The sequence below is a fragment of the Pangasianodon hypophthalmus genome, chromosome 21 (genome assembly GCF_027358585.1).
Source record: "Pangasianodon hypophthalmus isolate fPanHyp1 chromosome 21, fPanHyp1.pri, whole genome shotgun sequence".
NCBI classification, from domain to species: domain Eukaryota; kingdom Metazoa; phylum Chordata; class Actinopteri; order Siluriformes; family Pangasiidae; genus Pangasianodon; species Pangasianodon hypophthalmus.
Genome location: NC_069730.1, coordinates 9,410,304 through 9,436,532, shown reverse-complemented (window position 1 = coordinate 9,436,532; position 26,229 = coordinate 9,410,304). Strand labels below are relative to the sequence as shown.

The window sequence follows — 26,229 nt, the reverse complement described above, 5'->3', positions numbered from 1 at the left end:
CATATGCCTTATTGCTTGAAATATGATTTCAGGAAAGTATTATTTGTTTATATGGTATGGACAACCTACATTTCATTCAGGGTCTTTATCTATATATTATGTATATTATCTAAACACTGCTGAAGTAGAAAGATTTTTCTACGGTACGCCTCCTCTTTGTCCCGTATCCTTCCATCATACCGCCACAGCCCACAGAAAAAGTGTCAATAACTTAAAGGTGGCGTTTCTTCATCTGCTTATCCTCTACCTCTAGCTTCCATATAAAATATAAAATGCTGCATTAAAATGCAGACTACTGCCCATATTATTTCAATGCAGTAAATTCAATGCATCATGTTTCACTAAACACATATAATGGATAATCATGTCTAAGTATAATAAATGAAAGCTATTGAACAGAAAATTATATGCTTTTGAATTTTACAAATGATTGCAGCTAATGCTCTCATATTTAGCTGATGTGAAATCCTACAGTATCAGTACAGTGGTGCAGTGACGACAGCGTTTTAACAATTAGAACAAAAACATAAATCTTGTGTGTGTGTATGTATGTGTATAAGTATTTGTGTATATATAAAATAAATTATATGTGAGAGAATGAGGGCACTTCTTAGCACCTCAATGTGTGCAACGAATATGTTCTTTAACTCTGGATTCAGACCAGACATTAACATTTGATTAAATTTATTGATATAATATTTTTATACTTTGAAAATGACCAACGGAAACATAATGAACTTCACAGTAGTGCCAGAGGTGTCACTGTAAACCCGAGCTGAAGCTGCAAAATCGGCTAAAATACCCAGCTACCTGACGGCTGTTTCTAGGGCACCGCAGATTACAGAGGGGCACTGCTGGTGTCATTTGAAACCTACTGATAGGCTCCTTTTACCAGTTATAACAAGCTCCATGTCGGCCTTTGCGATCCAGAGCTATTGGCCACTGCACAAGATGATTCCTGTTTTAGTAAAAGTTCTTCTCGAAAGAACGCAATCTTCCTGGACTACACTGATCAAAAAAACAGAACAAAACAAAACAAAAAAAAAAAAAAACAACAAATGAGTTGTTTTGGTTGTTTATTTTAATAAATAACTACTGAAACAAAGGATCATAAGCGTGAATATGATGCAGAAATAAAAGGTACTTTTAAAATGCAGTCTGTGAGGCATGTGGTTTTAAGATTCAACACTATTAAAAGACAGTGAAGATTAGAAATAATTCTCATTGAACAATCTTTAACAATTATTGCATAACAATTGATTGCACCTCGTCCTGCAAGCTTAGGCTCGAGGAAGATTGATATTTAGACAGCAGTGAATAAAATATAGTTCAATACAAACTAAGCAAGTTCTCCAAGACCACTTCTGGTAACAGACTTAGCATAACGAAAATAATGCTCCTCTAGGTTTTGCACAAAAGACAGTAAGTATTTGGTTTTATGATCAAAAGAAATTAGAAACCTGAGCATCAAATTTTTGAAGACTTAAGTTATTATACACATAGTATATATTTATGTTGTTTGATTGCTAAACATCTTTCTGAATACATTCAAATGAATTCTACTGTTGTTCATGTCCCTGAGATGCACCCACATTCAGGTCAAAGTTTCATATTCAAAGAGTTTAAGATCCTGTCCACTACACAATAGTGCCACTGTACTCAAATCTACTCATAATGCAATTCCATGTTTCTTGACAGTGTTGATGAGATACTGGACATTTTCTTCTTTTGAACCATAAAACGCTGATCTGTGTAGACGTTCAGAATGATTGGCAAGGCAATGTCCTTTTAAAACATGAATATATAAACCTATTGAGTGCATCTCAGAAAGTATATCCACATAAAGGAGGCAGCCCTAACTTTCCTGTAAGTGGATCCGCAGCCTCCAAAAAACACACAGGGCTACATGCAGAATACATAGAATACACATCTATGAGTAGAAGCCTTCTCCAGTGCACCTTTTCTTGTATTTCAGCTTCTAACATAGCCGAATCATCAGGCGTGTAGGGAAAAAGGGAAAAAAAGCTAATTGGGGGTCCACAATGACTGAATTAGGAACACAGCACCACACACTTCCAAACCAGTGGCCAGCTACATGCTACACCAGTGACAAATTTTTCTTTAAATCACATTTCATTATTCAATCATCATAAATAATACCTGTCAAGCTTACAGGGTTCATTAAAATGTGTTTTCATTAATAAGACCTAAACAGGTGTTTGACACTGAACCATTAATGTGACTTGGTTTGAAATCCATTATCAGTGTTTCTCAGTCCTGATCACAAAGCACAACTGAAATGCACATGTGCTTTCCTGGATTTACCATATATATTTTTTCAACAAATTAGTTAGGGAGTGTCAAGAGAACACTAAAATGTGCAGTGCAGGAGTTGTCTGGGACTAGAACTGGAAAACGATACAACAGCATGAAATGACTCTATTCCAAGACCAAATCCAGTCCCGTGACAACACAAATATTAAGAAAAAAATATTAAAACAGTTAGAAAACACAATGCATTCAGTACACAATACATAGAAATACAAAATAAGTAGATTATAATGCAAGTTGTGGAGAATGCACAGCTAGCAAAATGTGTGTTAAAAACAAAAAACAAAACTTCTCCTTTGCTCCTGAATTAATTTGCATACAGTGTTTGAGATAGACCATTTGTCCCTCACTTTCCCTCGTATTTGGGATTGACCACTGTAGTCACTGCACTCTTATAGATGGGATTCTCACCCTGAAAAGAAAAAAGTTACCGGGTCAAAACATGTTTACTGCTGCAGAATCATGAGATTAGGCCCACTTCACAGCACAACATGCAAGTAAGTGGAAGAGAGGGAGTAAAGCCCAAGACAAAACATTTTATCAACGCACACAACAGCCAGGGACTTCTTACCATCTAAAAAATCAACTATAACCCACACAAGTAGTATGTTTAATAAGTATACACACCTAAACTTACAAATCATTTTACTGACTAAATGTACACTATATAACCAAAAGTATGTAGACATCTGACCTTCACACCTTCCCCAAGGTGGAAGCACACAATTGTCTAGAATACATCTTTTTATGCTGTAGCATTAAGATTTCCACTTACAGCATGACAGCATTCTCCTGTGCACAAAGCAAGGTTTATAAAATCATAGTTTGCCAATTTGGTGTGGATGAATTTAAGTTGCCTGCACAGAGCCCTGACCTCAACACCACTGATTACTTTTGGGATGAACTGAAGCGCTGACTGCACACCAGGCCTCCTTGCATAACATCAGTGCCTGACCTCACTAATGCACTTGTGGCTGAATGGGCAAATCCCCAAAGCCACCTTCCAAAATATAGTGGAAAGCCTTCCCAGAAGACTGGAGGTTATCAATAACAGCAAAAAGGGGACTAAATGGGATATTCAACAAGCACATATGGGAGTGACTGGTCAGGTGTCCACTTACTTTTGGTCATACAGTGTACTTCAACTTGGCTAAAATAAAAAAGTAAAAACCTTATCATGACACATGGAAATGTACACTCAACATCCATTTTATTATGAACACCTGCACACTCATGCATTTATGTAATTAGCCAAACATGTGGCAGCAGTGCAATGGCAAAAATTATGGAGATACTGGTCAAGAGCTTCAGTTCATGTTCTCAACAAACATAAGAATGAACAAAATTCGTGATCTCTGTGACTTTGATTGTGGCATGGTTGTTGGGCTGGTTTGAGAGTTTGAGAATCTCCTGTTCACACACAACAGTCTCATGAGAAGAAGAAAGAAAAAAAACAAACAAAAAAAAAAAACAATGAATGAGCAACAGTTCTGTGGGTGGAAATGCTTTGTTGATAAGAGAGGTCAGAGAAAATTGGCCAGATTGGTTCAAGCTGCCAGGAAGGATATAGTGCTTCAAAAATCACTCCACACAACTCTGGTGGGCAGAAAAGCATCTCAGCATGCACAAAACATGGTGAGATGGTTTGCCTTGAGATGGATGGGCTACAACAGCAGAAGACCACATCAGGGTCCATTCCTGTCAGTGGACCCTGATGTGGTCTTCTGCTGTTGTAGCCCATCCACTTCAAAGTTTGATGTTTTGTGTATTCTGAGATACCTTTCTGCTCACCACGGTTGTAAAGAGTGAGTTACTGCAGACTTCCTGTCAGCTCAAACCAGAGGCCATTTTCTGATTCTGATCAACAAGACATTTCAGCCTGCAGATCCTCTGATTTTTGTTTTTCACACAATTCTGTGTAAACTCTAGAGATCCCAGGAGATCAGCAGTTTATGAACTACTCTAACTAGCGCTTCTGGTACCAACACCCATGCCACAATCAAAGTCACCGAGATTACTCGTTTTATTCATTCTTCAGGTTTGATGCGTACTTTAACTGAAGCTCTGCATGATTTTTTGCATCGTGCTGCTGCCACATGATTGGCTGATTAGATAAGTGCATGAATGTGCAGGTGTTCCAAATAAAGCGGATGGTAAGTGCAGTGAGTGAGTGAAGTATTGCAGTGTGTTCTCGACTTCCTCCACTGTGGATGTGTGTGGGGGGGAATTATTCTTTTTCTCCCCCCCCAAAAAACATTGTTCAATTCCTTTCATTTACTTAATTTTCTTAAGTACAACACTGCCATTGTCTGTACTTTAAAACAATTTACTCAAAAGGCTTACTGAAACTCACCACAAGAAAAATTTGCAACTACATTGTTGGACAAAGAAATGCATCCAAAGTGATGCACACACTGATGCACAATCAGAGAGGAATGATTATTTAGTCAAAAAATACTTGACAAGCATCAGGCTCTCATTCAATGTGTATTAGATCATATTATTAGAAACAGTAACCTGTATTTGTCCATCTTTTGCAAAGAAAAAGGTGAAAAGTTCACATGCATTTACATCCTGTTCCACAGAAGAGCATGTTTGTTAGTGATTAGAGTGAGCAGATTAAAAATATGAGCAGACAGAAAAGGATGCAGACAGACAGACGGAAAGTACAGACTCTGGCTTAGAGCGCCCCACTTTTGCATCCATAACTCGGATTGTGGAACTTGTTAATAGGACTCCTATAAATGGGATTATCTTGCTAAAGGAGATAAGAGAGATGGAAAGAGCCATTAAAAGTGGAAAAACTGCAAGGGGGAAAATGTAGTGTAAATTAGAAGCTGTGAAAAACAAACAGTGAGTATATACACTCACTGTCCACTTTATTAGGAACACCTGTACAACTACACATTCATCTAATCAGCCAATCATGTGGTAGCAGCATAATGCAAAAAATCATGAAGATACAGGTCAAGAGCTTCAGATAATGTTTACATCAGAATGGGGAAAATGTGTAACCTCTGTGACCTTAACCGTGGCATGGCAGATGGGCTGGTTTGAGTATGTCTGATCTCCTGGGATTTTCACACACAACAGTCTCTACAGTTTGCACAGAATGGTGTGAAAAAAAAAAAACACTGGTGAAAGACAGTTCTCTTGTTGATAAGAGAGGTCAGAGAAAAATGGCCAGATTTGAGTTGCCAGGAAGGATATAAAAACAAGGGACTGTGACTTTGATTGTGGTACAGTTGTTGGTACCAGATGGGCTCTTTATAACCGTGGTGAGCAGAAAAGCATCTCAACATGCACAAAACATTGAACCTTGAGGTGGCAAAAGACCACATTGAGTTCCACTCCTGTCAACCAAGAACAGGAATCTGAGGCTATCACAGGCACAGGCTCACCCAAACTGAACATTTGAAGATAAGGGAAAAAAAAAATTAAAAAAAAAATTTCACCTGGTCTTTTTCCAGTCTTCAACTGTCCAGTTTTGGTCAGTCTGTCTCTTGTTAGCCTCAGATTCTTGTTCTTGGCTGACAGGGGTGGAACCTGATGTGGTCTTCTGCTGTTGTGACATATCCACCTCAAGGTTTGACGTGCTGATCATTCTGAGATGCTTTCCTGCTCACCACGGTTGTAAAGAGTGCTTTACAACCGTGGTGTTTACTATTTGAGTTACTACAGACTTTCTGCTAGCTTATGACAGTCTGGTCATTCTTCTCTGATCTCTCTCATTAACAAGGTGTTTCAGCCTGCAGATCTTCTGCTCACCTGATGTTTTTTGTTTTTCTCATCATTCTGTATAAACTGTAGAGACTGTTGGGTGTGAAAATCCTAGGTGATTAGCAGTTTCTGAAATACTCAAACCAGCCCATCTGGCACCAATACCCATGGCATAATGTCACAGAGATCACATTTTTCCCCATTTTGAGATTTGATGTGAACATCAACTGAAGCTCTTAACCTGTATCTGCATGATTTTATGCATTGTGCTGCTACACATGACTGAATATCTAAAAATGCTCAGTTGTACAGGTGTTCCTATTAAAGTACATGGCTCTTCTTAATTGTACAAAACACTTTTCTGTATGAAAATATAAACAGTATTTCTGTGACTTACTAAGCAGTTCAAGACAACAGCACTTAAGCTTGAAGTAAGCAAGCTCAGAATTTAGCTCAAGATTTCCTCAACTTCAGCCATCGTAATTCCCAACAGTAAACTCGCAGCTGGTTACTACTTCATTTTTTTTTCTTTCTTTCTTTCCTTCCTTCCTTCCTCCTGTTTCACTTAATTTCCTTCCTTATTCCAGTGGCGTTGTCATATCACCAAACTTAGAGTTTCAAAACAGACTGTGGGGTTGGTTCCCCAGTTATAAAATAAGAAGGTATAAAAAAAAAAATGTAAAAAATGTATACAAACCGCATCCCACTTGGCATTCATCTTCTCTTTCTCAAACTTTGCGAACTCTCTGCGGTCATGAATAATCATGAGCAGCTTCCAGATGAAAAGCAGGGCCAGACCAATCAAAACGATGCCTGCAACCAAACCCGCTACGATTGGGATAATGTCAGGACCAGTAGGGCATTCTGGAAACACATATCAAACCATTGGCCATGGATTAATCATTAGGAATATTGTTCATAAGGAAACACTAGTTAGTTAAATGCACCTGTTCAAGACAGGAACAGTCTGACAAATTCAATCACGCTTTTAAAATGATCCTTTTTGAGTTGAACTGAATTCAGCGTGTCCGCAAAGATTTTTCCAAACATGCCAGCACACTCTGCGCAGCATTTGGATGCAAGAATCATTGACACTTCAAAGTAACAGAACAATGAATTACTTTTCACATGGGAATGAGAATATTTGTGTTAAAGGGAATTTATCTTAGAGTTAAGGCTAGCTGGCAATGTGAATTTTTTTTTTTTTTTTTTTTTAAACTGTTTAATGTTTAGGTAATGTTCTAAATATAGGTAGGTCATGTAAAGTTTGGCAAGATTAGTGTTTTTTTTTTTTTTTTTAAACTGAATTTGTATTTAGATTTGCAAATGAGTGCCATTCATGCACTTCATCAGGTAGGTTGTTTTTCATGATGTAACTAAGCTAACTTGAGGTGTCTGTCACATTAGCTCTTGCTGACATTTTGCTGCTTGATCAACTTGTATGTTGCTATAAAGCTATATTTACATGAAGCTTACACTTCATGATTTTATTTAAGCTTGTTGCTGATTCTTGTTACATGAATTTATAAAATAACTCTTGGAATCTCTAGGCTAATTTATTATTATTAGAGGGCCAAGCACCGAAGGTGCATAGACACATAAACAGGGGTTTGAATGTTTTCTCATTAGGAGGCCATTCACCAAAGGTAAATTCCTAAATGGCTATAACTCACAAATTAGTAAAACTACTCATAACTTTTGAACCATTTATCCTGCAATCATGATTCTTCTTTCTCTTGATTCCCTGAAAGGGGCCGTGAATGGGCCATGTAATGAATTTGTAAGCTGCCAGACAGGAAGTCGGCCATGTTTAAATTAATAAAAAATTGTTTTGTTTTTTTTTGCTTCTTCTCTTCAAAATTTCATTATGATTAGACAAAATTTGTATCACAGCATCTTGAGATCAGACCCAAAAAAGTTTCTCGGATTTTTGATATCTGTTATGTTTCATCCATAGTCTGCAAATGAATTTGATGGCCAAGTTGCCAAACAGAAAGTGAGGGCATCTCACACAGTGCTTTTATATACTGACATTAAACTTGTCATATATACAGTCCCCTCTGAAAGTACTGGAACAGCAAGGCCAATTCTTTTGTTTTTGCTATACACTGAAGATATTTGGGTTTGAGATCAAAGAGGAATACGAGACGATAGATCAGAATTTCAGCTTTCATTTCCTGATATTTACATTTCGTTGTGTTGAACAATTTAGAACATGGCATCTTTTGTTTGAATCCACCCATTTTTCAAGTGATCAAAAATACTGGAACATGTGACTGACAGTTGTGCCCTGTTAGATTGATTGATTAAACGTTTCACAGCCCTGAATGTCTACTCTTGGTTTCCTGGGTTTCATTTGTGAAGACTGCATTCATTGGTAAAAATGATAAACCAACATGAAGAACAGAGATCTATTTATGAGAGAAAAGCAAGCCATTTTGAAGCTGAAAAAAAATCAATCAGACCATTGCACAAGCATTGGGCATAGTCAATACAACAATTTGGAATGTCCTGAAAAAGAAAGAAACCACTGATCTACTAACAACCAGACATCGAACAGGTCGGCCAAGGAAAACAACAGCAGTTGATGACAAACATTGTGAGAGCTGTGAAGAAAAACTCAAACAGTCAGTGACCTCACCCAACAACCTCCACAGGAGCGAAGGTATCAAAATCCACCATTTGAAGAAGACTTCAAGAACAGAAATATAGATATTGCATCTTGGCCATACCAAATATCTTCGGTGTATAGCAAAAACGAAGGAATTGGCCTTGTTGTTCCAATAGGGTAATGTATTTAGCAACATGAGCTTAAGTAACAAGATTGGACATCATTTGCAACTTGGGAGGGCTTACCAAAAATTATTTTTGATATATTTGAATATATATTTCTCCATAATACACAAACAAATTTGACGGTGAAGCTGCCAAACAGGAGGTGAAGGCATGTCTCAGCAACAGGTGATTGACCAATTTTGTAGATAACTGAAGGACCTTACCCTAAGGGTCTCCAAGAAGCTTTGTCAAACTTCACCTCTACATAATAACTATAATTACTATTGCACTATAATTAAAATTGCTTGTAACTTTTGAACCATTCAACATTCAATTAAGATTCTTGTTCCTCTTATTTCCCTTTAAGCTTCTGCATGTTAGTGATCAAAGGAATCTGTGATTTCTCAAACAGAAAGTTGTTCATTTTGAATTTTAACAAAAATAGTTTTTTCGCTTATTCTACTTCAAATTTTGTTAAATAACTTATGAAATTTGGAAGAGAGCATAAGGAGACCAACCCAAAAAGTTGTTACTCAGATTTTTGATATGATGGACACTGAAACGAATTTGATAAATTTGCCAAACAGGAAGTGAGGGCATGTGTCAGCAAGGGTGTGACTGATTTTGACCAGACATTGTAGATGAGTAAGGGGCCTTGTCCTAGAAGACTTCCCGGAGTTGTAATATCAACAATATTTTTATATCTGTACAGTTTCACCCATAATCTGCCAACAAACTTGATGGCTAAGTCACATACTGAGCACTTTATTAGGAACACTATACTAATACTGGGTAGGGCCTCACTCTAAAAACAGCCTCAATTCTTCATGGAATGGCTTCCACAAGATGTTCTAAAGATTCCTTTGAGATTCTGGTCCATGTTACCATGATTGCATCACCGCAAATCTCCCATTCTACCACATCCCAAAAGGTGTTCTATCAGCTTCAGATCCTGTGACTGGGAAGGCCAGTGAAGAACATTGAATTCATTGTCATGTTCATGAAACCAGTTTGAGATGACTTTTGCTTTGTGACATGGTGCATTATCATGCTGGAAGTAGCCATTAGAAGATGGTAAATTGTGGCTATGAAGGGATGCACATGGACAGCAACAATAGTCCATAATAGGCCGTGGTATATAAGCGTTAATCGATTAGTATTAACAGGCCCAAAGTGTGCCAAGAAAACATTCCACACACAATTATAAGACCTCCGCCACTCTGGACTGTTGACACAAGGCAGGTTGGGTCCAGGGATTCATGCTGTTGGCGCCAATGTCTGACCCTACCATCTGTGTGCCTCAGCATGCCTCAGAGATTCATCAGGCCAGGCTACATTTTTCCAATCAACTGTACACTTTTGGTATCTAGTTTTGGTGAGCCTGTGCTCACTGCAGCCTCAGCTTTCTGTTCTTGGCTGACAGAAGTTGAACCCGACATGGTCTTCTGCTGTTGTAGCCCATCCACCTCAAGGTTTGATGTGTTTTGCATTCTGAGATGCATTTCTGCTCACCACAATTGTACAGAGTGGTTATCTGAGTTACCTTTCTGTCAGCTTGAAACAGTCTGGGCATTCTCCTAGAGTTTACAGCCTCTAGTGATTTCACAGAATGGCACAAAAAACAAAAACAGTGAGTGAGCAACAGTTCTGTGGGTGGAAAGGCATTGTTGATAAGAGAGGGTAAAGAAAAATGGCCAGACTGGTTCAAGCTGCAAGGACGGATATAGTAACTCATAAATAACTCAGGATATAGTAACTCATAACTCTTTACAAATGTGATGAGTAGATGAGCATCTCAGCATGCACAAAACATTGAACCTTGAGGTGGATATGCTACAACAGCAGCTGTTATAGATCATACACCTAAAGGTTTGATGTTTTGTGCATTCTGAGATGCTTTTCTGCTCATCACGGTTGTAAAGAATGCTCATTTGAGTTACTATAGACGTCCTGTCAGCTCAAACCAGTCTGGTCATTCTCCTTTAAGCTCTCTCATCAACAAGGTGTTTCAGCCTGCAGGCCCTCTGCTCACAGGATGTTTTTTGTTTTTTGCATCATTCCGTGTAAACTCAAGAGACCGCTGTGTGTGAAAATCTCAGCAGTTTCTGAAATACTCAAACAACTCACTCATCTGGCACCAACAACCATGCCATGGTTAAAGTCACAGAGATCACACTTTTTCCGCATTTTGACGTTTGAGGTGAATACTAACTGAAGCTCTTGACCTGTATCTGCATGATTTTATGGACTGCACTGCTGCCACGTGATTGGTTGATATGAACACTAAATGAATGTGCAGGTGTACAGGTGTTCCTAATAAAGTGGATGGTGAGTGCATTTTGACCAAACTTGGTAGGTCACTGAAGGACCTCATTCTAGAGTGAGCAAGTGCAGATGGTCCCAACGGTTTCTGGTCTTCCTCTGTCACTAAGGAGTGGGGACACACAGTGCTTGGCCCCCTTAATTGCTACTTGCTGCTATATTTATTATTATTATTATTATTATTATTATTATTATTATACTTCCACACGGGAGTCTATGGCAGCCCATATGCTATAGAAAGCTTTGTATGAAATATGACAAAGTGATGGAAGGTATGCTTAGCTACCTTCACAGCAATTTTGGTGTACACCACTCACCACTCTTCTAGTGCCACCAACAGACAAATTTGTACATATGTTTACAATAATAATTTTGCGATGCAATGTTGTAGAAACTAGTGATTCCACTTTACTTTGGGTCAAGCCGAGTTCAGTGGACACCAGGATGTCAATTTCTGCCATATGGGATTTTCCACCATTTTGTATGTTTTCAAAACTTATTTTTTCACTTTTCCTACAAACTTACACCAAATCAACAAATCATCACCAAATGTGAATCAAAGCATCATGAGACAATCTGCCAAAAAGGTTGTTTCTTTGATTTTTGATGTACAAAACAGATTGCCTATAACACACAAACGAATGATCCAAGATGGTTGTGCGGCAGAAGCACGCAGTGGCCACTCCGGATCCAAAATGGTGCTATTTTTTGTCTTTAGCCCGACTTTTAACGGTACACGGACATTGGAGCTACCGGTGTTCGTGTACACCACCGCCAGACAATCATATGTTTCAGAAACAACACTACAGCTGTTCTGCATGATGATCTGCTGAAGAAGCTACACGATCTCAGCTTACTGCAGGGACCAGGCCTCCAGCCCTCAGCGTCGCTTGATGCCGGTGGCCGGGGGAGGGGACGTCATAAGCTGTGCGCGAGAAAGCAGAAGCGCGGCAAGACGGCTTGGGTCCGTGCTAGGCTAAAAACAAACCCTAGCCGGCCGGCTCTCCCATCCATCCTGCTCTCCAATGTCTGCTCCCTGGACAATGAATTGGATTACATCTGACTCCAGCAAACTATGCGGAGTGAGTTTAGAGACTGCTGCGTCTTTGTTTTCATGGAGATATGGCTCAGCGACAGAATTCCAGATGCCGCCATTCAGCTAGACGAGCTAGCCTCGTTTCGTGCAGACAGAAACACAGCTCAGTGGTAAGGCTGTGTTTTGTGGTAAGGCTCGCAGCAGTGGCTTGTGTGTTTACATTAACAAAGAATGGAACAAGAACTCGGTTCTAGTTTCTAACTACTGCTCATTGCTGGCGGAGTTTGTGACTGTTAGATGCAGACCTATTTACCACAGGACTTCACCACTGGCTTTATAATCAGAGAGTACATTCCCCCCAGTGCCAATGCTAAAGACGCGCTCACTGAACTGTATGGGGCTATTAGCGAGCTGTGGAACTTACACCCTGACAGAATGTTTATTGTTGCCGGAGATTTCAACCATGCAAATCTCAAGTCAGTGCTTCCTAAATTCCATCAGCATGTGGACTTTGCAACAAGAGGGAAGCACGCGTTGGATCTTGTTGACACAAACATCCCTGGCGCGTACCGGATGGAGCCCCGCCCCCACCTCGGCTACTCAGACCACATCTTTGTTATGCTAATCCCAGCATACAGACCACTTGTCAGATGCTCCAAAGCGGTTCTGAAGTGGGTGAAAACCTGGCCAGCAGGAGCCATCTCTGCTCTTCAGGACTGTTTTGAACACACTGACTGGCACATGTTCAAGGAAGAGGCAACTGACGTCGACTTCACCAACTTGGAGGAATACGCGACATCAGTGACCAGCTATATCAGCAAGTACATTGATGATGTCATTGTCTCCAAGATCATCACCACACGCTCCAACCAGAAGCCGTGGATGACTGCAGAGATGCGTGCGCTACTGAGGACCCGAGACTCCGCCTTCAGAGGTGGCCCTAAGAACAGCGAGGGCCAAACTGTCCCGAGCCATCAGAGAGGCAAAGCGCATGCATGCACAGAGAATCCACAACCACTTCAAGGCCAGAGACACGCCATGTGGCAGGACATCCAGGCCATCACCAACTACAGGACAATATCACCTGCCTGTGACAGTGATGCCTCCCTCCCAGATGCGCTGAACAACTTCTACGCTTGGTTTGAGGCGAAGAATGATGTGACGGTGAGGAAGACCACCCCTTCTCCCAATGACCAGGTGTTGTGCCTAACCACGGCCGATGTGAGGAAGACTCTACACAGAGTCAACCCATGGAAAGCTGCTGGACCAGACAACATTCCTGTTGTCCTGCAGAGTGCTCAGAGGATGTGCAGACCAGCTGGCAGATGTTTTCACGGACATCTTCAATACCTCCCTGAGCAGCGCTGTCGTTCTGTCGTGCTTCAAGGCCACCACTATCATCCCCGTGCCAAAGAAATCTTCAATGTCCTGCCTCAACGACTACCATACCATTGCATTTACACCCATCATCATGAAGTGCTTCGAGAGGCTCGTCATGAGGCACATCAAAACCCTGCTGCCCCCCTCACTGGACCCCCTGCAATTCGCTTACCATCCCAACCGCTCAACAGATGACGCCATTACCACCACTCTCCATCTGGCCCTCACCCACCTGGACAAAAAAGACACTTATGTTTGAATGCTGTTCATAGACTTCAGTTCAGCATTCAACACAATCATTCCTCAGCACCTGATTGGTAAGCTGAACCTGCTGGGCCTGAACACCTCCCTTTGCAACTGGATCCTGGACTTCCTGACTGGGCGACCTCAGTCAGTCCGGCTCGGAAACAGCATCTCCAACACCACCACACTGAGCACTGGGGCCCCACAGGGCTGTGCGCTCAGTCTACTGCTGTTCACTCTATTGACTCATGACTGTGTAGCAATGCACAGCTCAAATCACATCATCATGTTCGCAGATGACACGACCGTGGTGGGTCTCATCAGCAAGAACAATGAGTCAGCATTACAGAGAGGAGGTGCAGCGGCTAACTGACTGGTGCAGAGCCAACAACCTGTCTCTAAATGTAGACAAAACTAAAGAGATGGTTGTTGACTTCAGAAGAGCACATAATGACCACTCTCCGCTGAACATCGACGGCTCCTCCGTGGAGATCGTCAAGAGCACCAAATTTCTTGGTGTTCACCTGGCAGAGAACCTCATCTGGTTGCTCAACACCAGCTACATAGCAAAGAAAGCCCAGCAGCGCCTGTGCTTTCTGAGAACACTGAGGACAGCCCATCTCCCACCACCCCCATCCTCACCATGTTCTACAGAGGGACTATCGAGAGCATCCTGTGCAGTTGCATCACTGCCTGGTTTGGGAATTGCACCATCTTGGATCGCAAGACCCTTCAGCGGATAGTTAGGACAGCTGAGAAGATCATCGGGGTCTCTCTTCCCTCCATCGCAGACACGTACACCTCACGCTGCATCCGCAAAGCCACCAGCATTGTGGATCACCCCACACACCCCTCTCACACACTCTTCACCCTCCTGCCATCTGGCATTCGGGCCCTCACTTCCAGACTGTGCAACAGTTTCTTCCCCCATGCCATCAGACTCCTCAATACTCAGAAACTGGACTGAAAAAACACATACACACACACAACTGTGCATCCTCCAACCTCATTGCAATTTTTTGCACATTATGCTGCTACAATATTTATTATACTGTACATAGGCTGCTACTTCTTATGTTTACACTATTTCAGCAACTTATATTGTACTCTTTGCACTATTGTCACCGGATTCACTTTCCAATAGAACTGTGTACTGGTCGGCGCTGCACTGGGACTTACTGTGCCCACTGTCTATTCCAGTAGTCATTGTACTGTCTTGTGCTGTCTGCACATGTTTGCACTTGTGCACAATGAACTGTTTCTCAGATTTTTGATATGATGGATGGTTCATCCATAATGCGCAAACAAATTAATTGGTGAAGTCACCAAACAGAATGTGAGGGCATGTGTTAGCAATGCCATTGCTAAGGGCATATCTTAGCAATGCCATATGTGTGTCAAGTTTATTGACATTAAACTTGACACATATTTTCAACATGAAGTGCAGCTCTGTCACATATATTTAGCAACATGAGCTGAAGTTAAGAAACAAGATTTGACATCATTTGCAACTTGGGAGGGCTAGGGACTACAGGAAGTGAGGTGATCTCAGCAACAGCTTTACCTTTTGCCTATAAATTTAGTACATCTCCATCAGAGCAAGCACTGATGGTCCTAGTGGCTTCTGGTCTTCCTCCGTCGCAAAGGCATGTGGACAGAAAGTGCTTGGCCCCCTTTAATTGTAGCTTGCAGCTATATTTATAATTTGCAAAATCATGGAATTGGCTCATAACTTTTGATCCGCTCAACATCAAATCAAGATGCTCGTTTCTATCGATTCCCTTGAACCGAGTACTGAGTGCTGGTGTCCTTAGGAATTTGTGATTTCTGTTTTTTCACTTCTTGTGAAAAAACACAACCTACAAATTTTGTCCAACAACCATGAAATTTAGAAGAGAGCATTGAGACACCTTTGAATATGCAAAGTTTTATTGATGTAATCAATGTACAAACAGGAAGTTGGCCATTTTAAATTTAACAAAAACTTTTTTTTTTTGCGCTTCTTATCCTATAAATTTTGTCCAATAACCATAAAATATGGAACTGAGCATTGGGAGACAAACTTGAACAAAATGTGTTGCTCAGGTTTTTGAATGGTTCGTCCATGGATGGTTCATCCATAAAGCACAAACGAATTTGATGATGATGCCGTGAGGGCATATCTCAGCCAGTATGATATTCTCTGTCCAAACTTGGTAAATAAAAATAATAATAATAAAAATTCCTCACATCTCACAGATGCAGCTGAGAGACTCAGGACCAGCCATAATAGCCACCCTTACAATGGCAGGGGCCCATGTAGTTTTGTACACAGCTAGTGTTAGAGCAGCTGCTCCAAGTATTAGAGGCTGGTTCCTCTGCTATGAGGTTGATCAAGGCCTTACTTCTGACAGCAGGACACATCCCTTGACAAATGGGAAAGCTCTCCACCAGTCTGGTCTAAAGAGTGGCTGCCCCAGTCCACACTGCCAAAGCATACGAAATGACGCTGCAAAGTCTACCCTGCATAACTGGGCTGCTCTTTGGACCCTTGAGAGGAGAGTTTAGGCAATGTAAGCACAATGCCAAAAGAACAGAGCAGACTGGCCATGTGGCAATATTAGACATTAGGCATCTAGGACCGAATCAAGGCTCCAAACCTCTCTAAAGGCCTACAGACCATGTCAAGGCCACAAGTACCACAGAACCATGCACCTGGGACTAGAGCAAAAGTCTAACTGCCTTGATCCACCCCATGAGTCAGGCCCTAAATAAAGCCAAGGAGTCCCAAACACTAGTGAGAGCAGCAGTGGGTCACTGACAGTAGGATCTCACTGACCAATTCACAGCCAAGAGTAAAAACTCTGAGGTTCACTTGCTGGATTTTTGTTGTGATGGCAGGATGAGTGGAAAAGTAGAACGACACAAAGTAGGCTGCAGAGCCAGAGCGTCTTGTCCCAGGGGACTGTTTAGCTCTTCTAGTGAAAACCATGCTCAACAAAGTCAACAAAGAGGCCCACCCGTGCATGGCTGAATTATTCCCAGATTTGTGGATCAGTGTAAATCCACTGAGACATTTCATGGCTGTACAGCATAAACAACTTCTGAGCAATATTTAAACAATTCAGTCCTTTCAATATCTAGAATAGGACAGAAACTGCTCTCTCTCTCTTTTTTTTTTTTTTTTTTTTTTTTACATCAAGTAGAACCCCTTGCTCTGAATGGCAGGGTCTAGGGCTATTTTGCTTAATATTAGGCTCTGATTTGATTTTTAGGGGTGGATGATCTGTCAAAAATGTCATATGATTTGTTTTACATGCTGGGTCACGATCCATGAGTTTATCACAATAATTTTTATGGTGGTGTTTAAGACTATTTTGCAAAGTTACTAAACAGAGCAAATAATCTAATTAACCTACTAAAATATAGATGAAAATATAGCTCTTCAGGGAAACAAAGATAAAAATAATAACACTGCACACATCTAATGTACACAGTAATTAATCCCAAACATAAGGGAATGTGAGGTCATGTGAAATACATGCATGGGTTCATTGGACACATGAAAAATCTAATTATTATTGAAGTTTGTGTTCTACATATTTAATAAAACAAAAAGCAAGTCACAGGTGATTGTATCAGGGGAGAGCTGCCCCTCTCACAACACTGGTTTATGTGCATCTGGGGCATCTAGATTTCCTATATATATGTTGATCTCTCAACTCTGCTTTTTTATCATCACTGTGTTTAAATAAAAATAAAAAATGTGGTTATTGTGTTCACTAGACATCCTCTGTTTAAATGTCAGATGATGGTGCATTGTACTAGCTGTAAATATATATGCCAACTTGTACTCTATAATTGCACTGTACTGTATTTGCCTCATTTTTTTTTTTTTTGTCACTGCCACATGTAGTATAGTAGCACAGTTTTGGACTAGGATATAGTAGCACAGTTTTGGCCTAAAATAGGTGTATCCAGGGATTCGGTCTCAGACTTAAGAATAATTGTCATAAGTGTAACAGATCCACAGATGACACAGAACTGTAACCTCTGTGGACCACAGATTTCTGGTGTTACCTTCAAGTATTTGAAGTTGCAAGTTATGAACATTAAACTTTCATTCACAGATTTTTAGTAATGTCATGATCAATTGTTGGTGTCACTGACAAACAATAGTGCCCATCCTTACATATTAGCATAGAAATTAGGTCATGTTCCACTTACCCAACTTCTCGACCACATAGACCTCAACACTGTCATTCTTGGTGGCATAAGTGAAGAAGAACCAGCAGTCATTGGCATCACGCTCTTTGCAGTGACTGAGGTAGGGCTGGCTGCTTGGCTGAGGAAGATCCTCCTTTTCTTTCACCATGGTTAGTTTAAAGTAGTTGCATTTCTCTTCACATTTATCTTTCATCTCTCCAGTCTTAAATGCACGGCACTGAACACAGGGTCTGTACAGAGCACAGGGTGACAAGGTAATTTGCATATGTGAGATCAAAATTGATCTAATTGTTCAATATACATTAGAGGAAAATGATAATACAAAATTGTAAGATGTTGAATAATTTGATTATACACAAAATTGACTCTTGACGGTTTGGTTTTGGAAGTACACTATACAAATTAAAAATATAGTTGTATTCAACACTCACTTGTGCTCTGTGCAGACTCCAGGACAAGTGGGGCAAATCTCACAGGTGGGACCTTGGAACTTCGGGTCGGTGCATTTACACAGTCCACAGTCGCAGGTGCCACGACCATTACAGATCTGCCCATTACTGGCTACACAGGGCTGCTTGTCCAGGGGACAGTCACATGCACTGCCTGTGTAGTTTGCATCACACACACACACTCTGCATACACACTGACCATGACCTGTTAGAGAAAGAAATGAAAATATTACCCCAGCTAGCCAATTATCTCGAGGCATTGCATAAGTAGAAAATGATTCATAAACTGTATGTCCTGATATCATTCATTCACTCATCTTCAGTAAGCACTTTGTCCTGGTCAGAGCCATAGTGGTTCCAGAAAAAAATGGATTTATCTTGGGAAAAAAAAGAGCACGAAGCAGGAGAATTCATCCCAGAGAGGATGCCATTCCATCGCAGGGCACCATGCACACATGATTACAGCTAGGGGCAACCTAGTGTAGGCAATGCACTACCTGCATATTTTTTATTTTTATATTTTTAAATCTGTGTCGAGCTTCATCCTCTGCACAAGCAGTAAACTGCATCTGAGATAACATTTCTTCTTATTGATACTTATTTGATAGTATGTTACACTGTATCATATTTGATTGCAAAATTTGGAAAAGTGCTGCCAGTGTTTATTCTGGTTTTATTGCATTTCTTGTCATCAAGTCTCTCCCAAAGCACCCCTCCATGATTTCTAAGTAAGAGAACTTGCAAAATCACAGGGTGATCAAATACTTATTGACCTCACTGTATATACACACATTTGTTAGATATATTAAAGACATTTTAAAAAACAAAACAACAACAACAAAAAAAAACAGACCTGTGTTTATTTTATTCCTGCTTCAATAAACCTCTAGTGGCCAGACAGAAGCCTCTCCTCAGTGCAAGACACATGAAAGCCTGCTTGGAATTTTGGAATCTTGGAAATATTTCATGTTTTCATGCTTTCTTGCACTGAGGAAAGACTTCCATCTCACCACTCTGCCATAAAGTCCAGATCGGTGGAGTGTTGCAGTAATGGTTGACCTGCAAGTTTCTCTCTGGAGATTTTGGGTTCTTGGTCACCTCTCTTACCAAGGCCCTTCTCCCTGATTGCTCAGTTTGGCTGGGCGGCCAGCTCTAGGAAGAGTCCTGGTTGTTCCAAACTTCTTCCATTTAAGAATTATGAAGGCCACTGTGCTCTTGGGAACCTTTGCTGCAGCAGAAATATTTTTGTAGCCTTTCCCAGATGTGTGTCTCGACACAATTATGTCTCTCAGCTCTGCAGGCAGTTCCTTTGACGTCATGGCTTGGTTTTTGCTCTGATATGCATTTTCAGCTGTTAGACCTTATGTAGACAGGTGTGTGTCTTTCAAAATCATGTCCAATAAATTGAATATGCCACAGGTAGACTCCAATCAAAGTGTAAACACATCTCAAAGATAATCTCATCTCAGAGAAATGGGATGCACCTGAGCTAAATTTCAAGTGCCATAGCAAAGGGTCTGAATACTTATGTCAATGTGATATTTCAGTTTTTTCTTTTTAATAAATTTGAAAAGTTACCACAAATCTGGTTTTTGCTTTGTCATTATGGGGTATGGAGTGTAGGTTAATGTGGGAAAAAAAAATTGAAAGCCAGGCTTGGGGAGTACATGTAACGGTGTTACGTAATCAGGATACAAAAAACTGGTAACTGTAATCCGTTACAGTTACATCAAAAAACAAAGTAATCAGAATACAGATATATTTTGTTAAAAAAAAAAAATGGGAATGCTATCAGGATTAAAATTTTTCATTTAAAACCAAAGAAATTAATCTTTTGACATAATGCAATATAGACAGCTGTTTGATTATAGTTCTGGTTCTCTCTTGCCAGTCGTGACTCACGTGAGCCACCTCCTGGCGCATGCGGAAATATCTGTCTCTAATCGTTCTGCTCTAGAGCCATGTTGACACGGCTGTTTATCATGATGATGCCTGCTGAAAAAAATGCATTACAGTCAAGGAAATTTCTAAATTATTTTGTCTCTAAAGGAGAAAATGGAAACAAAAATCACAGTACAGTGCAAACTATGCCTTCTAGCTGTGAAGACGCTGTCTTTATCGAAGGACTAGACATCTAATTTAAAGAAGCATTTAAGCACAGATATCATGTTAGCTAGGTTAGCTAAAATTATTTAGTTAGTGCTTTGAAATTCCCCGGTTTTCATGATCACAGTTGTGGGTAAGGTTGTGTATTTTGAAATAGCCTAATGTACATGTAGATGGTATAGACTTTTTTTTTAATGTGTATGATGGTAATGACTTTTTTTTTCTTGTACTTGTTAACAATAGTTATTGAAATTTGAATGTGTAAGAACAAAATGTACAAAGAATGTACAAAGAACTGGATTTTTTGCTGAATCAAACTTTTAAACAAATAATATGTTTAAGGACATATTGGATAAAGCTTCTAAGATCATGTTGCAAAATTATGAAAATTAATATTTCCGATCTTCAAATTTTCGATTGGTCACTGCCCTTGCAGATACTTGCGCCACTGTCACTTCTCATTTCCATGTCACTTCAGTTGAAACTTTACTCATGCATGAATGTACAGTTGTACAGGTGCTCCTAATAAAGGGGAGAGTGAGTGTACATTTGTAATGATGACCTTTTATGAATATCAATATAGTGCACTTACTTTTACTGCATAATGTTATCTGACATGTATATAATCAGCTGCACAGTATGTGCAGTATGTTCCCCACCCACAAACAAGCATTTGGAACTGTCATTAAATATTTCTGGGGGGTTCAATCACGGAATCCACCTCTTAGCTATGCCTCTGCAGTGGCAATTGTCAGTAAACTAAACTGAACCCACCAGTGACCGGTGTAGTGCTCTTTGAGCTCATCACAAGGAGAAATATCCCTGAGCGCATGAACGGATTAAATTACATATTAAAGGGAAAAGGACAATTTCATTAATATGGCTGAAACAACAAATACATGTTTCCTGTATAAAAAAAAAAAAAATGTTGAAATACATTATAGAATTAGCGTGCAAACTCACCTCCGCATAGTTTGTTGTTCGATCGGTCGCAGTTGAAGTTGTCACATTCGCAGTACTTGCCTTCATACCGCTCTTCTGGGTTGTCTCGCTTCTTGCATTCACATGTTCCACAGATACAGTCTCCGTTGTTGCTACAGATATCTGTGCCATTGTCCATGCGGCAGTTTGCATCCAGATCCTCTGCCCTGACATCATCTTTGCTACATTCACAAACCCTTCCAATACGTCCCTCATTGCATCTGACAAGTCACAAGGAAGCGTGTTTAGTGTTACTGTACAACAGAGCTATTTAACAGGCAGCACACTTTCAAATAGTCCATCAGCCTGTTTCCAATAAATATAACAGGCAAGAAAAAGACTCAAACTCAGAACATTTTTATATAAAAATTGCACATTTTACAGGGATCCTACGTAGTTAGAATTTTGCCATTAGGCAAATTGCCGTGGAGGGTATGAAAAACTTCTCTCTTTTAATGTAGAGGATAACAAATGTAAACATTCTAAGGTTTTACTTTCAGATTTTGGATTGCTCTTTTGTAAATCAATAAATAAAATTTCAGATAGTATGATACAAATTCAAAATAACACTTATATTGAGATTTTTGCATTTAAATTAAAACATCTAATGGCATGCACTCCATAGTTCCCTGACATGCTGCAAAATAGTTTTGAAGGTAGGGCACAGAAAAGTGAAAAACTGCTGAAAATAGATGAGCTTAGATGAATTAATGATTGTGAGTTACTCCATGTTCATCTGTCACACACAACCAGTAAGGACAGCCTTCTTTCATCTCAGAAATATTGCAATCAGATCAGATTAGCCTTTATTGTCTCCCCTAAGAGAAATTTGAATTGGGTAACTGAGAGAACACAGTCGACGTTACAATACACATATACAATCAAACTACACTGACATGCAATTGCACCCAGTTCTGTACAAACAGCAGAATACCGAATAACGAATAATACACATAACATACACAAATGCCATACATCAGTTATCGCACAAATGGCCTACACTTAAATATTACACAAATACCCTACACCGAGACATTTCACATCATCCACAACAAACAAACAAACAAGCACACACAAACACACACGCACACCATGTCTTACTGTTTAGTAATTTGACTGATATTGGAACTAAGGAAAATTTACACCTGTTCAACTTAAAGTTTGGTAACCTGTACCTTCTGCCTGAAGGCATCAACATACTCTGTGACATAATGTCACTACATAATGCAGTAAAACTAGTTCATGCTTTTGTTACCTCTAGGTTGGACTAATGTAATGCCTTGCTGTCTGGATGTTTCCGTAGGTGCATAAGCAAGCTCCAGTTAGTCCAGAATGCAGCAGCCAGGGCTCTTACTTGAACCAGAAGATGTGACCACATCACCACTATCTTATCCACACTGCATTGGCTCCCACCAAAATTTTGCATTAATTATAAAATACTACTAAAGCACTGAATGGTCTTGTGCCACAGTACCTGAGCAAACTTTTGGCACATTTGTTTAGTCAAGCATTTTGTTAAAATGCTTACATTCACTCAGGTTTGTTGACGGTGGAGTGGCTGGTCTCAGGGTGTCCTCATATCTGTTTTACCTTCTGACTCTCCCCTTTAATTATGCTGTTATAGTTAGTCTTACTGGAGTCCCTGCTTGCACAATGTACATCTTCTTAAACCATTTATGGGACAAGAGAATACCTAATAATCTGTGTTCTCCAGTATGATGTGAAAAACTTAAAGGTAAAACTCTAATGACCGTCAAACTCAAGTTTCATTTAACACATTTAGCAGTACTTCACTCTATAGTATGCAGTTATAGAAGAGAAATGATTTATAATCGGACTATCTGGTGTCACCCAGAATAGGACGGGTTCTCTTTTGAGTCTGGTTCCTCTCAAGGTTTCCTCTTTTCTCCTCAGTAAGTTTTTCTTTGCCATCGTCACCTCTGGCTTGCTCGTTAGGGATAAATTTAAATTAAAATTTTCTATCCGGATTTCTGTAAAGCTGCTTTTTGATAATGTCCAAGCACTATATAAATAAAATTGAATTGAACAGAATCGGCAAATAGATTTGCCGAGCACTGCTACGCAATAGAATCTGCTCCAAGTAGCAACAAATGTGAACTGAATGTCTCTGTTCCCTATACTCTGGAAAACCAGCACTCTGGTGAAAGACATGGAATGGGCAGCTATTCTTAATTAATGGTCAACTGGAAAACCTAAACATGCACATGAAGCAAAATAGCATTGTTTGCAAGCATGCCTAAATCCATAGAATTCAATGCAGCTGAAGTTTTAAAGAATGCAAGTCATGTATGTCAGTGCTAGAAAAGCAAGCAATGTCACTTCAAAAAGAAGCTGTGCTAAAGAAAAGATGATGTGCTAAAAGAAAAATGCAAAGAACAAGAATGGTACAAAAGAAGATGGAATCTGAGAATTAAATGGATGCAGAAAAAATGAACAAAAATATAAGACAAAGTCATTCAGCTGCTGTTGAAGATAGCTCCCTGTTCTAGCAGATAAGATTGAAGATGCTGTCTATGGTTTCCAATAAATGGGTAAAAAAGCCCCACATGGACAGATATTCTTGCAATTTACAAAGCATATATATAGAGATGAAATCTGGAAGATGTCAGTGTCCGACATAGACATGCAAGGGTACCAGGGTAAGGATCTCATTAAGGAAGATTAAAGCTGGCAAGAGATGCTCTTTGGCCATGTACTGAGAAGGCTAGAAAAGACGGTGAAAGAGCTTACTTTCTTGGCTCATATGCATTCATGAATGGCAGACGGACAGAGACTACATGAAGGAAACAAATGACCTGTTTTTTCATGAACTGTTTGAAGGAAGAGTTATTATAAAAGGGGCTACGGTCTCTCTTTCTTGCCTTTCCTTATATTGAACTCATCTATATAGCTTTGGTTATGAAAATTAATATTTCAGTAAAAATATTAGTAAACAAAAAATAGAATTTGAAACTAAATTCATGCAGGAGATAAACAGATAAACACATTCCAGTGTATATTTGAGAATGCTCTCTTACCTGCATGCTCCACACTCAAGGGTTCCATTTCCAAAGTGACAGTCTGGACTTTTGGGGATTCCTTCTTTGGAACATTCACACTCACAGATGAAGTTTAGAACAATCACTACCTCCTCATTGAAGCCCAGTGGCTTGATCTTTATCACCTCGGATGTACCATGTGATGGGCAGCCCTTAGTGGTGATGGCTATGTCAAAGGTCACCTGCATGATGAACAGGAACATTGGTGCATATCCTATACAACACTTTCATGATATGACTTCAAAAAAAAAAAAAAAAAAAATCTTATTAGATAAAATAGGACTGGCGGGTTTAAACATGCGTTAGCTTCTCTCACTGACTTTTTCTGTGTTCACCTCTTCACATTATACTTTTCTTACCTCATCACCAATGGAGATGTTTGAGCACTTCCTTCCATTGTCTCCTGTTTCACTCACTCCGTTCTTGCAGTGGGACACGTATGAGATGGACACTCCCTCAGGCAGCTTGCTGTTCTCCAGGATCACCTCAGACGACAGAGACTAAGGCAGAGATTTAGAAATGATTATTGAAAGGAAGCTCATGAGATTCAAACAATGCAGATACATGAAGAAGAAAACAGACTGATATATTATTAAGAGAATCTCACTTTGCCCAATTTGCTTGTTAAATACAATCATCACTCACTTTGGGATATTATAGCAAGAGTAACACTATATGGCCAAAAGTTTGTGGACACCGGACCAATCACAGTGTATGTGCTTGCTGAACATCCCACCCCAGATTTAGTCCCCCTTTGCTGTTATAATGACCGCCCCTCTTCTGGGAAGGCTTTCCACTACATTTTGGAGCATGGCTGTGGAGGTGGCATTCCAATTAATCCCAAAAGCGTTCAGCGGGGTTAGAGGTCAGGGCTTTGTGCAGGCCACTCGAGATCTTCCACTCCAACCTTGGCAAAACTTGTCTTTAAGGACCTACTGTAACTTTATGCACAGGGCCATTATCATGCTGGAACAGGTTTAGGCTAGGCCCTTTAGTGAAGAGAAATTGTAATGCTACAGCATATGAGGACATTTTATTCAATTGTGTGCTTACAGTTGTGTAGCAACAGTTTGGGGAAGGCTCACATATGGGTGTGATAGTCAGGTGTCCATATACTTTTAGCTATATAATGATGTACATTAGTCCATCGGAGATGAACAGCAATCATACCAAGAGAATACCAAGAATGTGTGGTACAGTACACTCTTCAAGCATAAACAAAGTCATACAAGACTATTTTACTCACATTGTAGGCATCAATGATAAGTTTGATCACGTTACTGGAGTTCGCAGACAATGTTCCCACAGCTGACTTTGGAATGAGATTTTTAAGCTCCTAAAAAATTAAAGGAAATCAAAATCAAAATCTTTTTCTTTGCCTATTTTGCTATTTTTTTCCCTACACAGTTCACTTACGTGTATTATTGCATGTTATTAAAAATGATTACCTTATAGACAGGCTGGAACTCCTCAGTCACAGCAAAGATGGTCTGAATGTTGTTGTCGCTCAGTTTCTGTACAAGGTGTGCAATTGAAGGGTAGTCCTATAACAAAGAAGTTCTTCAGTTGTGTATATGTGTGTATTTGTAAATTACTAGAACACTGAATATAGCAAACCTAC

General features: G+C 39.9%; 1 protein-coding gene across 2 annotated transcripts in view; it reads right to left on the bottom strand.

Annotated features, from left to right (window-relative positions):
- Positions 1-1,059: 1,059 nt before the first annotated feature.
- Positions 1,060-26,229, bottom strand: part of LOC113543105 (integrin beta-1) — a 50,685-nt gene continuing 25,515 nt past the window's right edge. Inside the window, exons 8-17 of one of the 2 annotated variants that reach the window (XM_053227614.1) lie at positions 26,057-26,152; positions 25,855-25,944; positions 24,968-25,108; positions 24,588-24,790; positions 21,532-21,770; positions 18,445-18,667; positions 18,014-18,243; positions 6,749-6,915; positions 5,006-5,089; positions 1,060-2,743 (exon numbers count right to left, since the gene is read on the bottom strand). In XM_053227614.1, coding sequence (XP_053083589.1) covers positions 5,012-5,089; positions 6,749-6,915; positions 18,014-18,243; positions 18,445-18,667; positions 21,532-21,770; positions 24,588-24,790; positions 24,968-25,108; positions 25,855-25,944; positions 26,057-26,152 — 1,467 coding nt within the window. In that variant the 3' untranslated portion in view covers positions 1,060-2,743; positions 5,006-5,011. The remainder of the gene's footprint in view (positions 2,744-5,005; positions 5,090-6,748; positions 6,916-18,013; positions 18,244-18,444; positions 18,668-21,531; positions 21,771-24,587; positions 24,791-24,967; positions 25,109-25,854; positions 25,945-26,056; positions 26,153-26,229) is intronic. The other variant, XM_026941149.3, reaches the window with a different exon arrangement.